Genomic DNA, 18,022 nt, shown 5'->3' with positions numbered 1-18,022 from the left:
CATCAAATTTGTCCGGCAGGGACAAGCGGAGGCTAGGAGTGGCCACTCGCTGCGGAAGAGGTGCAGGAGCTGGCGGAGGAGATGGTTGTTGCTGCTGTAGCTGAGACTGAAATTGCTGTAGCTGTGACTGAAGCTGCTGTAGCTGCGACTGGAGTTGCTGTGTCATGGTGGTCAAGTACGACAGCTGGTGATCTTGTTGGGCGATCTGTCGGGCTTGCTGGGCGACCAGTGTAGTGAGGTCGGCGACAACTGGCAGTGGAACTTCAGCGGGATCCATGGCCGGATCTACTGTCACGATGCCGGCTGGCAGGAGGTGGATCCTCTGTGCCAGAGAGGGATTGGCGTGGACCGTGCTAGTGGACCGGTTCTAAGTCACTACTGGTGTTCACCAGAGCCCGCCGCAAAGCGGGATGGTCTTGCTGCGGCGGTAGTGACCAGGTCGTATCCACTAGCAACGGCTCAACCTCTCTGACTGCTGAAGATAGGCGCGGTACAAGGGAGTAGACAAAGCAAGGTCGGACGTAGCAGAAGGTCGGGGCAGGCAGCAAGAATCGTAGTCAATAAGGAAAAGCAGGAGGTCAAATACACAGTATGGATAAACACAGTAACGCTTTCACTAGGCTCTAAGGCAACAAGATCCGGCAGGGGAGTGCAGGGACAGAGAACAGATATAGTCTGGGAGCAGGTGGAAGCCAATTAAGCTAATTGGGCCAGGCACCAATCATTGGTGCACTGGCCCTTTAAGTCTCAGGGAGCTGGTGCGCGCGCGCCCTAGAGAGCGGAGCCGCGCGCGCCAGCACATGACAGCAGGGGACCGGGACGGGTAAGTGACCTGGGATGCGATTCGCGAGCGGGCGCGTCCCGCTGTGCGAATCGCATCCCCGACGGCCATGACAGTGCAGCGCTCCCGGTCAGCGGGACCGACCGGGGCGCTGCGGAGAGAGAGACGCCGTAAGCGCTCCGGGGAGGAGCGGGGACCCGGAGCGCTAGGCGTAACAATTATATCTTCATATGTTTTTGGTGAGATTTGTGTGTGTGTGTATATATATATATATATATATATATATATATATATATATATATATAGTAGAGATTGCGTACATTGGAAACCACACAATGTAACAGCACAAAAAGCACACATAACACATCCTAGATCTGAATGAATGAACTAATTGTATGAAATACTTTCGTCTTTACATAGTTGAATGTGCTGACAACAAAATCCCACAAAAATTATCAATGGAAATCAAATTTATCAACCCATGGAGGTCTGGATATGGAGTCACACTCAAAATCACAGTGGAAAACCGCACTACAGGCTGATCCAACTTTATGTAATGACCTTAAAACAAGTCACAATGAGGCTCAGTAGTGTGTGTGGCCTCCACGTGCCCGTATGACCTCCCTACAATGCCTGGGTATGCTCCTGGTGAGGTGGGGGATGGTCTCCTGAGGGATGTCCTCCCAGACCTGGACTAAAGCATCCGCCAACTCCTGGACAGTCTGTGGTGCAACGTGGCGTTGGTGGATGGAGCGAGACATGATGTCCCAGATGTGCTCTATCGGATTCAGGTCTGGGGAACGGGCGGGCCAGTCCATAGCATCAATGCCTTCCCCTTGCAGGAACTGCTGACACACTCCAGCCACATGAGGTCTAACATTGTCTTGCATTAGGAGGAACCCAGGGCCAACAGCACCAGCATATGGTCTCACAAGGGGTCTGAGGATCTCATTTTGGTACCTAATGGCAGTCAGGCTACCTCTGGCAAGCACATGGAGGGCTGTGCGACCCCCCCCAAAGAAATACCACCCCACACCATTACTGACCCATCGCCAAACCGGTCATGCTGGAGGATGTTGTAGGCAGCAGAACATTCTCCATGGCGTCCCCAGACTGTCACATGTGCTCAGTGTGAACCTGCTTTCATCTGTGAAGAGCACAGGGCACCAGTGGTGAGTTTGCCAATCTTGGTGTTCTCTGGCAAATGTCAAACGTCCTGCATGGTGTTGGGCTGTAAGCACAACCCCCATCTGTGGATGTCGGACCCTCATACCACCGCCGTTTGAGTGGACACATGCACATTTGTGGCCTGCTGGAGGTCATTTTGCAGGGCTCTGGCAGTGTTCCTCCTTGCACAAAGGCGGAGGTAGCGGTCCTGCTGCTGGGTTGTTGCCCATCTCCGGCCTCCTCCACGTCTCCTGATGTACTGGCCTGTCTCCTGGTAGTGCCTCCATCCTCTGGACACTACGCTGACAGGCACAGCAAACCTTCCTGCCACAGCTCACATTGATGTGCCATCCTGAATGAGATAAACTACCTGAGCCACTTGTGTGGGTTGTAGACTCCATCTCATGCTACCACTAGAGTGAAAGCACGTCCAGCATTCAAAAGTGACCAAAACATCAGCCAGGAAGCATAGGAACTGAGAAGTGGTCTGTGGTCACCACCTGCAGAACCACTCCTTTATTGGGGGTGTCTTGCTAATTGCCTATAATTTTCACCTGTTGTCTGTTCCATTTGCACAATAGCATGTGAAGTTGATTGTCAATCAGTGTTCTTCCTGAGTGGACAGTGGGATTTCACAGAAGTGTCAGTGACTTGGAGTTACATTGTGTTGTTTAAGTGTTCCCTTTATTTTTGTGAGCAGTGTAGGTTTTATCAGCTGGTGCCAGAAAGTTATACAGATTTGTAAATAACTTCTATACAAAAATCTTAAAGGGGTAGTCCACCGCTAGACATCTTATCCCCTCACGATCTTCGTGCAGCACCCGGCGATCCTGCCCCCTATCATAGACATGCATGGGGGGGGGGGCGTGGCATGACGTCATGGCCACTGCCACCGGAACCCAGTGTTCATTCAGAACACCAGGTGCTGGGCGGAGATCGCAAGGATCCCAGCAGCGGGACCCCCGCAATCAAACATCTTATCCCCTATGCTTTGGATAGGGGATAATATGTCAAGAGGCTGAGTACCCCTTTAATCCTTCCAGTACTTATCAGCAGCTGTATGCTGCAGAGGAAGTTGTGTAGTTCTTTCCAGTCTGACCACAGTGCTCTCTGCTGACACCTCTGTCCGTGTCAGGAACTTTCCAGAGCAGGAGCAAATCTCCGTAGCAAACCTCTCCTGCCTTAGACAGTTCCTGACCCGGACAGAGGTGGCAGCAATGCGGTCAGACTGGAAAGAACTACACAACATCCTCTGGAGCATACAGCAGCTGATAAGAACTGAAAGGATTAAGATTTTAAATAGAAGTAATTTATAAATCTGGATAACTTTCTGGCACCAGTTGATTTGAATTTTTATTTTTTTCCTCCGGAGGACAGATGTATAATATATAGAAAGAAATACAAATATATATACTGTATGTATACATCTCAGTTACAGCTCCATCCAACCTCGAACATCCACCAGCCTACCAAGAGTCCCCAACGCTACAGGACACAAGATGTCCACGGAGGAATACAAGAAACTGTAAGAAGATTAATAAACCGTTTGGAGCTTAATATACCGTATTGCCATTTCTGCACTGTGATTTTACTGCATGTATCGTGGCTCGGTGCATGTCAGCCAGCTGTATTGTATTTTTAAGGACCTTACCTGCAAACCGGACCATGAAAGGGGCTGTGTGTGCATAAGGACGCTCCTGGCGCATGAAATGTTTTGCACGCTAATGGATAGAATATGCTGGAGCTTAAAGGGGGTACTCCGGCCCTAAGACATCTTATCCCCTATCCAAAGGATAGGGGATAAGATGTCTGATCGCGGGGTCCCATTGCTGGGGGCCCCCGCAATCTAGCATGCAGCACCCACCTGTGAGCACTGCAGGAAACGCTGGAGGCTCCAAGTCTTATGCCGCCCGACCACTGGGACAGAGTATCGTGACATCACGACTCTGCCCCCGGGTGACATCACACCGCGCCCCCTCAATGCAAGTCTATGGGAGGGGGCGTGACGTCCGTCACGCCCCCTCCCATAGACTTGCATTGAGGGGACGGGGCGTGGCGTTACCCGGGGGACGGAGTATCGTGACATCACAACTCTGTCCCCGGGTGACGTCACGCTCCACCCCACCCCCTCAATGCAAGTCTATGGGAGGGGGCATGATGGACGTCACCCGGGGGCAGAGTCGTGATGTCACAATACTCTGTCCCAGTGGTCGGGAGGCCCCCTCCGATAGACTTGCATTGAGGGGGCGGGGTGTGGCGTCACCCGGGGACGGAGTATCGTGACATCACGACTCTGCCCCGGGTAACTTCACGCCCCACCCCCTCAATGCAAGTCTATGGGAGGGGGCGTGACATCCGTCACGCCCCCTCCCATAGACTTGCATTGAGGGGGCGGGGCGTCACCCGGGGGACGGAGTATCGTGACATCACATCCCTGAGTGACATCACGCCCCACCCCACCCTGTCAATGCAAGTCTATGGGAGGGGGCATGATGGACGTCACCCGGGGGCAGAGTCGTGATGTCACAATACTCCGTCCCAGTGGTCGGGAGGCAGGGAGCCCCAGCGGCAAGACCCCAGCGATCAGGCATCTTATCCCCTATCCTTTGGATAGGGGTAGAGATGAGCGAACTTACAGTAAATTCAATTCGTCACGAACTTCTCGGCTCGGCAGTTGATAACTTTTCCTACATAAATTAGTTCAGGTTTCAGGTGCTCCGGTGGGCTGGAAAAAGTGGATACAGTCCTAGGAAAGAGTCTCCTAGAACTGTATCCATCTTTTCCAGCCCACCGGAGAACCTGAAAGCTGAACTGATTTATGCAGGATAAGTCATCAACTGCCGAGCCGAGAAGTTCGTGACGAATCGAATTTACTGTAAGTTCGCTCATCTCTAGATAGGGGATATGATGTCTTAGAGCCGGAGTACCCCTTTAAAGAACCCCATACTTTGTGACTGTACTGTTAGGAGGCATGCTGCGGTGGCTGCTGTGCTTTGTGTTACTTATTTTGCTATTTTGCACAGGGCACCATATAATGTAAGGAGCAGATCAGCAGATTTCTCAGATGATGAGGTAGAGGAGCAACCTATTGAGTAAGTATTGCTTTTATAAGGCGCTTATTATAGGCTGATTTTATTTGTGTTATTATTGCATGCTTTTACCGCTAAAATAGATGTGCATGCGTCACTAGGCCTAGCAAACACGCATTAAATAGGTTAGGGGTAACACTCCGGTGGAAATTATTATTATAATTTTTTTTTTAAATCAACTGATGCCAGAAAGATAAACAGATTTGTAAATTACTTCTATTAAAAAATCTTAATCCTTCCAGTACTTATTAGCGGCTGTATACTACAGAGGAAATTCTTTTCTTTTTGGATTTCATTTCTGTCATGATCACAGTGCTCTCCGCAGACACCTCTGTCCATTTTGGGAACTGTCCAGAGCAGGAGAAAATCCCCATAGCAAACATACTGTATGCTGCTCTGGACAGTTCCTGACATGGACAGAGGTGTCAGCAGAGAGCACTGTGTTCGTGACAGAAAAGAAATCCAAAAAGAAAAGAACTTTCTCTGTAGTATACAGCCACTGAGAAGTACTGGAAGGATTAAGATTTGTTTAATAGAAGTAATTTACAAACCAGTGGATTTAAAAAAAAAAAAAAAAAAAAAAAAACCTTTTCCACCGGAGTACTGTCTGATGAGTAACTATTAAATTTCCTTGTTACATCTAGGAAAACAATTTTTTTTTTAGCTGGAACAATGTTAAATAAAAAAAACACCTTTGTCTTTATATACTGCTATTACGTACATATTAGGGCACCCCAATAGTCTTTTGGTTCCCTCTCAGAATGTCCACGTCAGAGTATAAGTACTGATACTATTGTTTTACCAATTACCAATACTTTTTCATGTGTCAGCAGAGGTGGCTGTAGACTCCGTAAAGCCAAACATAGGGCCCTCACTGACACTCATAATAAAGACTTGCTCCTAGTAGTTAGGTAGGACATCCTCCCTATAAGGTAGAAGCCCCCCAGTAGGAAGGTAGGGAATCTCCCGGTTAGGTAATAGTCTCCAGTAGGTAGGTAGGGAATCCCCCCCCCCCCTATTAGGTAGAAGCCCCAAGTAGGTAGGTCGCCAGGGAATCCCCCCCTTTTAGGTAGAAGCACCCAGAAGTAGGGAATCACCCTATTAGGTTGAAGCCCCAAGTTGGTAGGTAGGGTACCTACCCTCTTAGGTAAAAGTCCCCAGTAGTTAGGTAGTCAGGTAGGTGGGAAATCCCCTCAATTAGTAAGATGACCCCCAGAGGATAAGTAGGTGGGGAATCTCCCATTAGGTAGAAGTCCCTAATAGATAGGTAGGTAGATAATTCCCACTATTAGGTAGAAGCCCACGGTAGGAAGGTAGGTAGATAGGTAGGGAATACCTCCTATTAGGTAGTAGCCCCCAGTAGGTAGGTAGAAAATCCTCCCTATTAGGTAGAAGCCCCCAATAGGTAAGTCAGTAGGGAATTCTCCCCTTTTAGGTAGAAGCCCCCAGTAGGTATGTAGGTAGGGTACCCTCTTCTCTTAGGTAAAAGCCCACCAATGGTGAGTTAGTCTGTTAGGTAGGGAACCTTTTGTTAGGTAGATGCATTCATTAAGCAGTTTCCCCCTATAAGTCCCCTCCAAAAGAAAATAATGAAAATCCCACTCAGCGGAAATAAAAATGATCTGGTTTGCAGAAGTGAAAAGAGAACCAAACCTATAAAAATGACATTTCTATGTGGTTTTCATTGTATGAATTTTCTTTTTGTCTGTGTGTCTCAAGTACTGAACAGACCAACAGGATAATGAAAAGCACACCCCAGAGGGACCGCTCCTATGTCTTATCTGCAGCTAAAAGAACCAATGGGTGAGTTCTTGTATGAAGTACTGATGGGGCAGACACATAGGTGTTCATACAACATTCTACAGCAGTGTTTTCCCAACCAGTGTTGTATCCCCTATCCTAAGGATAGGAAATAAGTGTCGGATCGCGGGGGGTCCAACTGCTAGGGCCCCTGTGATCTCCTGCATGTCGCCTCGGCTCTTCTCCTGAATGGGGAATATCGCTCATCGTACAAAGCTACGGCCAACACTCACCCTCCATGCATCTCTAAGGGAGAGTCGGAGTTCTGCAATTGGGTATCTTTATCTCTTCCATAGAGCTGCATGAAGGAGACATATCGGCCACAGTCTCATGCGGTGGTGAACACAGGTCTGTTCATAAAGAGAGCCAGGGTGTGGTGTGGGAGATTGTGGGGGTCCCAGCGGTCAGACTCCTCGCGATCTGACACTTATCCCCTAGGCTGTGGATGGGGCGATACATTTTTCTATCCCGGAGTGCCCCTTTAATGTGGTCTACCTTGTAAGCTAAACTTTACTTGTTATTGTGTAATAAATGTCCCCCATCATATGGAGGTAGGTACGGCCTGCAGGATATCAGAATGTGGCCCATAGGCATGCGCACGGGGTGTGCCGGGTGTGCTTGGGCACACCCTAATCAAGCCTCAAACTTGAGGCTCTATCACCTCCATGCTGCACTGCCTTGCCGTGCATTTGTTTCCCTGCCGATCCAATCCTCCGACACTATGCAAGCGGTATGTCGCCGCACAGTGTAGGACGGATATGTTCCTCCTCCAGACCTCCCCTGTAGCATGAGCGGCGCGCATGCTACAGGGGAGGTCTGGAGGAGGAGCATGTCCGTCCTACACTGTGCAGCGATATCGCTCGCATAGTGTAGGAGGATTGGATCGGCAGGGAAACAAATGCACGGCGGTGATAAAGCCTCAAGTACAACACTGTGCCTATGGTGACGTCATTTTGTTTGTATTGATATTTATATGAGTGCAGGTCTGTTTATGTATGTGTGTGTGCAAGCAAGAGTGTATTTATGTGTGTGTATATGTGTGTGTGTCTATGTGTGTGTGTGTGTGTGTGTATGTGTATATATATATATATATATATATATATATATATACACATACATATATATCTATACACATACATATATATCTATATATACGCATGCGCGCGGCATGAGTGTGTGCTTTAGGGTGCACACCCTAATGCAATAGGCTGCGTACTCCTATGATATGGCCATTCACTAAAATGGAATTCTGGGTAATTAAGAAAGCATGTTTGAAGGGAGATAAAAACGACTGAAAATGAGTTACAATATTACAATGTTATCATTATTAGGATAAAGTGTTTTGCCTGTACTCACCACTGTCATATTGTTTTTTAGGAGTAGTCCACAGGAAGCCCCATCACCTCTTATAGCAAAAAAGTAAGAGGATTATGTTTTATCAATTTAATTAATTTATTATTACATTTAATCACTATTCAGTATAACATGTCATCCAATTACCAGCCAACGACTGTCCGGGAATGCTTGCCAACATCCACAGGTTGGAGTTGTTGTTTGCCAACATCCCCGGTTTGGAGACCAGTTGTCCAGACTAAGTTTGCAGTGTTTATTTTCAGTTTACACCAACCATTAGTTGGCTGACTTTAGGCAAAGCTGATGCGCCAACATGTTGATGCGTTATTTTGGCTCATGACATGGTCTTTTAGGCCATGACCTGGTCCATCCCATGCGCCTTTCCTGGGAGCAAACGGAGCGGGGGAACCCCTGGCATAGTGGCGCCTTGACAGGGATTTTAGTGGCCCTTCCAGATGTTAGTAAGGGATAATTCGGTTAGAGGTATATTGCAAGGGAATGGGGGTTAAATGGTTAAGTGGCTGCTGCTCCTTTAAGGGACAGTAGCAGGTGGCTCGAGAGTGGGGTGAAAGGGAGGTCATCTGGAGGGGAGGAGTGTATATAGGGGGGTGCCCCAGGGGGGGAGGGTACTCACCAGTCGTCGTGTAGAAGCAAGAAGAAGGTCCCGCCCGCCCGCCCTCTTTTAAACGCTTGGTGGGTGGGATTCCTATAAGGGGGGAGGCATGTGAAAGGGTCCCGGGGGAGTTAGTAGTTTGAAAGATTAATGTTTGAGATGGTTCAATTGGGCCTCCTGGTGGTGGTTCTGGGCCTCAGGAGTTCGGGGGATTGTGCAGAAGGTTACCGGGGTGCCCCTGGGCCAGGGGCTCGCGGCCAGGGGTAAGAAGCGTGTTGCACAAATCCGGTTGGGGGAGGGGAGTGCCCTCCAGTTAGGTTATGTTTATATGTAAATATTCAAATGTTATTTATTGGTTTGTTAAATAAATGGGCCACACGGCCCAATTTTCCCACAGCAGGTGTCAGTGTCTTTTCTATTGGGAGAAGGGGTTGTTACGTGGTTAAGAGTGGGTTAGATAGGAAGGGATGTATCTAAAATCCCATCCAGTCACAATAGGCGGCATCCTCACTTTAAGCAAAGTGCGATGTCCTGTTCTTTTTTGGTGCACACAGGATGTTTAATGTGGCTGATTTGATGTGGAGCCAACATTTTTGCGCATCAGGTATAGCAAATATGGGTCAATGTGCTGTGGATTTCATACAGATTTTTGGCGAATAATCTGAAGAAAAATCTACATGGAACTCATGTAAAAAAAAAACTCAGTGTGAACATACTTTTAGAGGGGTACTCTGGTGGAAAACTATTTTATTTTATTTTTAAATCAGCTGGTGCCAGAAAGTTAAACAGATGTGTAAATTACTTCTATCTAAGAAGCTTAATCTATTCAGTACTCATCAGCTGATGTTAAATACAGAGGAAGTTCATTTCTTTTTTAATTTCTTTTCTGTCTGACCACAGTGCTCTCTGCTGACACCTCTGTCCATGTCAGGAACTGTCCAGAGCAGGAACAATTCCCCATAGCAATCCTCTCCTGCTCTGGACAGTTCCTGACATGGACAGAGGTGTCAGCAGAGAGCACTGTGGTCAGACAGAAAAGAAATTCAAAAAGAAATGAACTTCCTCTGTATTATACAGCAGCTGATAAGTACTGGATTTAGATTTTTTTATAGAAATAATTTACAAATCTAACAGCAAGGAAGTTGTCAGCTCACTGGGGCGGGGTCCAACTCTTGTCAAGCAGCAGAAAAAAAAGTGGAACGGCCGGCACACTTAAAACTCCAAGTTTATTGCAACTTTAGGTCATGTTTCCACCTGGAGTACACGCAACGTATTTCACTCTGCGCAAAATCTGCAGAAGCAGCGGGAAATACACTGCGTATCCCTAGCTCACCATACAGACTTTCCAGCAGCAGCCCTATGTGTAGTGAGTTTTGGAGGCGGGGCCGTGTGCCGGCGTGACTGTGACGTGCGGCTCCGCCTCCAAAACTCACATCGCGCATATGGCTGCTGCCGGAAAGCCCTGTGTGTATGGTGAGCGGGGAATACGCAGCGTATTTCCCACAGCTTCTGCAGATTTTGCGCAGCATGAAATGCGTTGCGTATACGCCAGGTGGAAACATGGCCATAAAATCGTCAGGATGTGATTCCTGACGATTTTAAAGCTGCAATAAACTTGGAGTTGTAAGTGTGCCAGCTGTTCAACTTTTCCTTCTTCTAATTTACAAATCTGTTTAACTTTCTGGCACCAGTTGATAAAAAAAAAGAAGCTGAAGATAAAGATGAGATCATAAAACCCTCCAAAAAACAGCTTGGTGATCAGCTGATTGCCATAGAGCTTCCTAATGTGTTTATATAGAGATCTCCCCTGCCTAGACATGGTGATGCCCGGGCCCCTCTGGTGGTCATAGTCCATGTCAATTGTTTTTTAATTACCTTACTTTACCATAAAAATGTGAATCTAGTACAAAATGAAGAGAAGCCAAGATGTAGCTCGTTATGACCAGAGATTGTCTCGCCCAGAATAAGGCTTGTGCAGCATATAATCCCGTCTGTTTAAGGCAAGAAGAATTACTTGAAACTCCTTGGACCCCACCTACAGTGCGCCATATAAAATAATGGTGTCTCCATATGGGTATGTTCACACTGAGGAATTGGAGCGGAAATCAAGCAGAAATTTTCTGCCTCAAAATAGTTACTTTTCCACAAGAACTCACAGAGATTTTGTGCGGAATTTCGCACGGAATTGGCGCGGAATTCCACAAGCGGAAATGAAAATTTCAAGCGGAGGAGGAGAAGAGTATAATATATAAATATATATATATATATATATATATATATATATATTATCCTCTTTTTTTTCATGCGGAAATTCCGCACCAATTCCACGCCATTTTGGCGCCAATTCTGCGTGGAAATGATTCTGACTGAAAAAAAAAATTAACATTGATCTGTATGGGAGAACGACGCTGATTCCCTGATTCCGTCTAAAAAGAAAGAACATGTTCTTTCTTCAAGCGGAACAGACTTCCTCGTCAGAATTCTGCTTCAGGAAATTCCTCAATGTGAACATACCCTATGTGATAAAGGAGTCTTCAGGTCTCCTCAGGCACCAGCATGAGAAACACTGATATATACGGTCACCAGTATGTTCCTCCAAGAATCCTCCATATTACCAGCAGGTGGTTAAGTAAAATGTTTTCACCTTTGGCTCTTTTTTTTATTACTTCCTTTGGATGAACATGGATTTTTTATTAACTTAATGGTCGTCTGTCTCTAATACAATCTAGATTGATATATTTCTTTTCCTCTCTTTAAGAGTCCAAATACAAGAAGAAGAAACCAGTCCAAACCAGAAGAGTCAAACTCTCCCTAAAACTCTGTCTTCTTACCTATATGATGATCACAAGAAGTAGGTTTTATCATTCTGATAGTGATCTTTCTTATAATGTTTCAGTACTTATGAATTATAGCATATAACTAGTGTTGAGCGGCATATGTCATATCCAAATTCGCGATATTTTGCGAATATATGGACGAATATTCGTCCTATATTCACGAAATTGGCATATTCAATTTATTTGCAGTTATTTTCGCTTTTGGTTAATGTGCATGCGCGAATGCGCATGTGGATAACTATCTACCTACCTATCTATATTATCCATCTATCCATTTATCCATCTATATCTATCTATCTATCTATCTCATATCTATCTATCCATCCATCCATCTCTCCATTTCCTAATATTCTTGGCCTATACAGAAGTGATAATGGGTCTATGACATTTTTCATTTTGAATATTACACTACCAACAAAATAGAACCAGATCATGTAAAATATAATTAGCTTTTATTAACACATATGCAAAAAATACATACAATAAAAAATGAAAAGAGGATAAAATAAGGCACTACAATAGCAGTCACAGAAGATGGGGGGAGGCAAGTAGTGTGGCCCTACATGGAGTACAGGGAATAACTGGTGTACCATAGAAAATACGAATGTAAACATGAAAGAGGTCACTGAATATCATTACAAAATGTCCATAAGCATATGAGTGACAAGCAGTATAACAGTGACACATCAAAGAATGTCCTAAAAGGAAAAAGTGCAATAAACAGAGAGTAACCAAGGGAGAAATGAATGAGACACCATAAAGTCCTCCTGCCATGCAGCCACACACCTACCTCCTCCTACCCCCTATTCAGTGACCTCTTTCATGTTTACATTCGTATTTTCTATGGTACACCAGTTATTCCCTGTACTCCATGTAGGGCCACACTACTTGCCTCCCCCCATCTTCTGTGACTGCTATTGTAGTGCCTTATTTTATCCTCTTTTCATTTTTTATTGTATGTATTTTTTGCATATGTGTTAATAAAAGCTAATTATATTTTACATGATCTGGTTCTATTTTGTTGGTAGTGTTATGTTATAGCGGACCAGCCGTGGTTTCTTTACCTTGTTGCTGTGTATGTATGAATTTCATTTTGAATATTGCCATGTCATATTCGCGTATATAGTCACTATCTATCTACCTATCTAATTTTAGTGACGATATTCGCATCTTCGCTCTCCAGTCTAATACAGTAAATATAGGAGCCTTCTTTAGACCACAAGCTGTACGCAGGGAGGGATGAGATCACTGTGATGTGTTCTGTGGGGGGGAAATAAAATTAGGAATATTCGTAATTGCGAATATATAGTGCTATATTCACCATATTCACGCTAAATATTCGAATTTCATATATTCGCGGTCACCACTACATATAACAGACAAAAGTTGTGGACCCCCTGTTCTACCAACCAGTTTGGCTTAGGGCCATGCTTCAGAGAGGAGACTAAGTACCACTTGGGTTTTTTCCCTCTATTCTGTTCATGGATGTGGAAGCTGGACTTTGCTGCTCCCATGGGGCAGATAGAACAATTATGAGGCACTGGGGAGTCAGGCAGATAAGCGCAGTCAGCAGGTTGGGTGGTCATAGTCCATGTCAAATTTTTTTTTAATTACCTTACTTTATCAAAAAAAAAATGGGAATTCATTACAAAATGAAGAGAAGCCAAGAAGTAGCTCGTTATGACCAGAGATCGCTGCACCCAGAATAAGGCTTGTGCAGCATATAATCCCTTCTCTTAAAGGCAAGAAGAATTACTTGAAACTCCTTGGACCCCACCTACAGTGCGCCATATAAAATAATGGTGTCTCCTTATGTGATAAAGGAGTCTTCAGGTCTCCTCAGGCACCAGCATGAGAAACACTGATATATACGGTCACCAGTATGTTCCTCCAAGGATCCTCCATATTACCAGCAGGTGGTTAAAGGGGTACTCCCGTGGAAAACTTTTTTTTTTTTAAATCAACTGGTGCCAGAAAGTTAAACAGATTTGTAAATTACTTCTATTAAAAAAATCTTAATCCTTTTAGTAATTTTTATGGTCTGTATACTACAGAGGAAATGCTTTACTTTTTAGATTTCTCTGATGTCATGACAACAGTGCTCTCTGCTGACCTCTGCTGTCCATTTTAGGAACTGTCCAGAGCAGCATATGTTTGCTATGGGGATTTTCTCCTGCTCTGGACAGTTCCTAAAATGGATAGCAGAGGGCACTGTGGGGATGACATCAGAGAAATCTAAAAAGTAAAGCATTTCCTCTGTAGTATACAGCCCCTAAAAAGTACTGGAAGAATTAAGATTTTTTAATAGAAGTAATTTACAAATCTGTTTAACTTTCTGGCACCAGTTGATTTAAAAAAAAAATAAATAAAAAAAAAGTTTTCTACGGGAGTACCCCTTTAAGTAAAATGTTTTCACCTTTTGGCTTTTTTTTTAAATTACTTCCTTTGAATGAACATGGATTTTTAATTAACTTAATGGTCGTGTGTCTTTAATACAATCTAGATTGATATATTTCTTTTCCTCTCTTTAAGAGTGCCAATACAAGAAGAAGAAACCAGTCCAAACCAGAAGAGTCAAACTCTCCCTAAAACTCTGTCTTCTTACCTATATGATGATCACAAGAAGTAGGTTTTATCATTCTGATAGTGATCTTTCTTATAATGTTTAACATATAGCAGACAAAAGGTGATGACCCCCTGTGCTACCAACCGGTGTGGCTTAGGGCCATGCTCCAGAATGGAGACTTGTTGCTGCTTGTAAACGGATTACAAACTGTTCTAAAATAATCCCATTGATGTCAATGGGATTTTTTTACAATCCTTTCACATACATTTGCACCCGTCTGTGCTCATTTCCGTTTTTTTTTTTAAGGGAGAAAAGACGGTGCATGCAGTATTTTTTTTTCTCCCGTTGAAAAAACGGATACAGTAAATTTAACATTGAAGTCTATGGAAACGGATGATCCTTAAATGTCATCCGTTTGCATCCTTTTTTTTCAACCATTTTCCCTTCTGAGCATGCTCAGAACAAAAAAAAAAAATGTTTTTTTTGTTTATTAACTGAACAATAACGGATCCAAACCGATACAAACGGATAACATTCGTTTGCATCCGTTATTGTCCTTTCTTTTATTTTTTAAGTCCGTTTGTATTTTTGACGGGAGAAGAACAGGATGGGTCTAGACGGCCGTATGAACGCAGCCTAAGTACCACCTGGGTTTTTACCCTCTATTCTGTTCATGGATGTGAAAGCTGGACTTTGCTGCTCCCAGCGGGACAAGATAGAACAATTATGAGGCACTGGGGAGTCAAGCAGATAAGCGCAGTCAGCAGGTCGGGTCATACACTGGAGAGTCAGAATGATACCGGGGGTAAAGACTGAAATGGTTCAAGTCAACAACAGGGGAGTCAGTATGGTACAGAAGCGGTCAGGCAGAACTGGAGTCTGAGAAACTGGTATGAGACTGTGGTGTCCCGGTACCGTATTGCATACCGTACCTAGTGTGGAGGTCCCCAAAGTCAGAGTTACTCCGCTCAGGTAGGGTCCCTCAGGTGGGACAGCCCCTAGTCGCCTCCTTCTACTCCAATTCTATAGTGTTCATATATACGTGTATATATTTAATAATGAGTGTATTTAAGATAATGTATAGAGTACTTACCTTGTTAGCGTCGCAGGACCTTCGGTCATGTGACTGTGTTAAATCCTCTATGGTATGTTGGAGGACCTTTGGAGGTCCTTGGGTCACATGCTACCCATTACCCTTTGTAATGGTGATTGACACAAGTATTGGACCAATTAGCTCTAGTCCAGCCCCTGCCCATATAAGAGAGCTGCAGCCATTGATCTCTCTCTTGCTCCTGAGCTGCAAAGCAAGCAGCATTATCTCTTGGGTTTCTGCTCTCGTGGATGCTGGACTAGCAGGACGGATCTGCGCAACTTTCAAAGACACGCTAGGCCAGAAAACCTACCGGCCCCAGCTCAACTAAACCGTGAGTTCTAAACTACTCCCCGCTAAAGCTAGCGTGACTACTGAACCGCAACTAAATTCCCTAAATCCTGTGGAACCACACATATCATCCTAAATACTCTAAATTGCTTAAGGTCCCAACCTTTGTCAATCTCCAAGAGAACTTGCCTGTATAGAGACTGTTTCGGTTATGAATCTTGCATAAAATCTTCAGTAAAAGTTCCAACTGTTTTCAGCAAACTCTCCGCTTCTGGACATTCCATTATTCTCTACCTCCCTATCGCTCTTGGGAAGGGTGGCGGTAGGTCAAGCATTACAGAGGGGCCCTCACCCTGGCGTCACGAATAGCAAGGGTTAACTATACACCCTTTAGTCACCGCACAGCTACACCCCATATACCCTACTCACAAGACGCTACACATTCACCATCCACCTACTACCGGTAGTTATTGAAAGACTACAACCCTCAACAACAGACTTTGAATTCCATTATTTTTTTGTATGATTTTAGTTATTTTATGTATTGTTGTCTACTACTTTTTAATAAAGTTTAAAGGGATTCTCTTTCAAGACATCCTCTCTCAATATAACCTGTTGGAGCCTATGAATGTCATAAAGGTGGATCCCTATCTCTTTTATCCTTTTTGTACCTGTATACTGTATTCTGTTGTTTAACACTAATCCGTCATTTCTTCTAGGATAGAAAACAACTTGAAAGAAACACCATCAAAGGAAACCACTTCCCAGACATCTTCACGGACAAATTCCCAGACAGCCCCCTCTGGAACAATGTACGTTTTATGCTTAGCATCAACTTGGGACCATATATTAGCGCAACAAGAATCATCGCCAAATAGTAGTTAATGTGTTATCAGGTGTTGTCTATGTCCGATGTAGCGGCCATGTAATTCCTGAATGTTTTATGGACATACTGGGGGAGATTTACCAAAACCTGTCCAGAGGAAAAGTTGCTGAGTTGCCCATAGCAACCAATCAGATCGCTACTTTCGTTTTTCAGAGGCCTTTTCAAAAATGAAAGAAGCGATCTGATTGGTTGCTATGGGCAACTCAGCAACTTTTCCTCTGGACAGGTTTTGATGAATCTCCCCCATTGGGTCTAGGGTTGTCACCTGGCTGGTATTTTGGCAACCCTGCCGGTATTTTTATATTAAAAATACCAGCCATGCAAAGGCCATTTTTTATCCAACCAACCCTTCCGGAATGTTGCACCATATACTATACCAGTGTTTCCCAACCAGAGCGCCTCCAGCTGTTGCAAAACTACAACTCCCAGCATGCCCGGACAGCCAACGGCTGTCCGGGCATGCTGGGAGTTGTAGTTTTGAAACAGCTGGAGGTACCCCTGGTAGGGAAACACTGACCTATACTATATACTACTATAAAGTCCAACATGCTGGGAGTTGTAGTTTCCATTTGGGGCAGCTGCTGAGCCACTGGCTGTATTAGGGCATGCTGGGAGTTGTAGTTTTGAAACAGCTGGAGGCACCCCTGGTAGGGAAACACTGACCTATACTATATACTACTATGTAGTCAGACCTGCTGGGAGTTGTAGTTTTCATTTGGGGCAGCTGCTGAGCCACTGGCTGTATCAGGGCATGCTGGGAGTTGTAGTTTTGAAACAGCTGGAGGCACCCCTGGTAGGGAAACACTGACCTATACTATATACTACTATATAGTCCAACCTGCTGGGAGTTGTAGTTTTCATTTGGGGCAGCTGCTGAGCCACTGTCTGTATCAGGGCATGCTGGGAGTTGTAGTTTTGAAACAGCTGGAGGCACCCCTGGTAGGGAAACACTGACCTATACTATATACTACTATATAGTCCAACCTGCTGGGAGTTATAGTTTTCAATTGGGGCAGCTGCTGAGCCACAGACTGTATCAGGGCATGCTGGGAGTTGTACTTAGTAACTAACTGCAACTCCCGAATTTAATTAAAAAAAAAGTGACCAAAAATCCACATCAAAACAAAAATGGTATCGTTATAACCTAAAGATCGGGGCGCAAAAAATGAGTCTCATACAGGCCCATATAAGGAGAAATAAAAAAAGGCATAGGGTCAGAATAGGACAAAATTTCCCCAGGATATGTGTATCCTGTAGCATATATAATTAATTATGCAAATTAGCATGGCCGGTATTTTTTTTTTGCAGGAAAGGTGACCACCCCAAGGGTACGTTCACACGAGCGGATCACCAGCACGTATTACACTGCGGATCCGCGATTGAAGGACCTCTGTATGTTGCCTTTACTGGGATCTTCTGGGAGCGGTAATACGCTGCTACAAGCAGGCACACTGAAGCGATGTGCGAGTCGCTGCGCATGAGCGGTGTACTCGCGGCCTCTCCCCCTGCTCTATGAGCCAGGCCAAGAGCTGCCGCGATGTGCGAGTAT

General features: G+C 44.9%; 1 protein-coding gene across 8 annotated transcripts in view; it reads left to right on the top strand.

Annotated features, from left to right (window-relative positions):
- The window catches only part of ZNF185 (zinc finger protein 185 with LIM domain), a 186,686-nt gene that overhangs the window by 63,975 nt on the left and 104,689 nt on the right, over positions 1-18,022 (top strand). For all 8 annotated transcript variants that reach the window (XM_056539639.1, XM_056539638.1, XM_056539637.1 and 5 more), the window contains 7 exons: positions 3,381-3,473; positions 4,972-5,040; positions 6,757-6,840; positions 8,215-8,256; positions 11,562-11,654; positions 14,173-14,265; positions 16,307-16,399. In XM_056539639.1, coding sequence (XP_056395614.1) covers positions 3,381-3,473; positions 4,972-5,040; positions 6,757-6,840; positions 8,215-8,256; positions 11,562-11,654; positions 14,173-14,265; positions 16,307-16,399 — 567 coding nt within the window. The remainder of the gene's footprint in view (positions 1-3,380; positions 3,474-4,971; positions 5,041-6,756; positions 6,841-8,214; positions 8,257-11,561; positions 11,655-14,172; positions 14,266-16,306; positions 16,400-18,022) is intronic.

This window comes from Hyla sarda, chromosome 9 (genome assembly GCF_029499605.1).
Source record: "Hyla sarda isolate aHylSar1 chromosome 9, aHylSar1.hap1, whole genome shotgun sequence".
Taxonomy (NCBI): Eukaryota; Metazoa; Chordata; class Amphibia; order Anura; family Hylidae; genus Hyla; species Hyla sarda.
The sequence above is the reverse complement of the archived record's forward strand: the minus strand, read 5'-3'. Positions and strand labels throughout refer to the sequence as shown.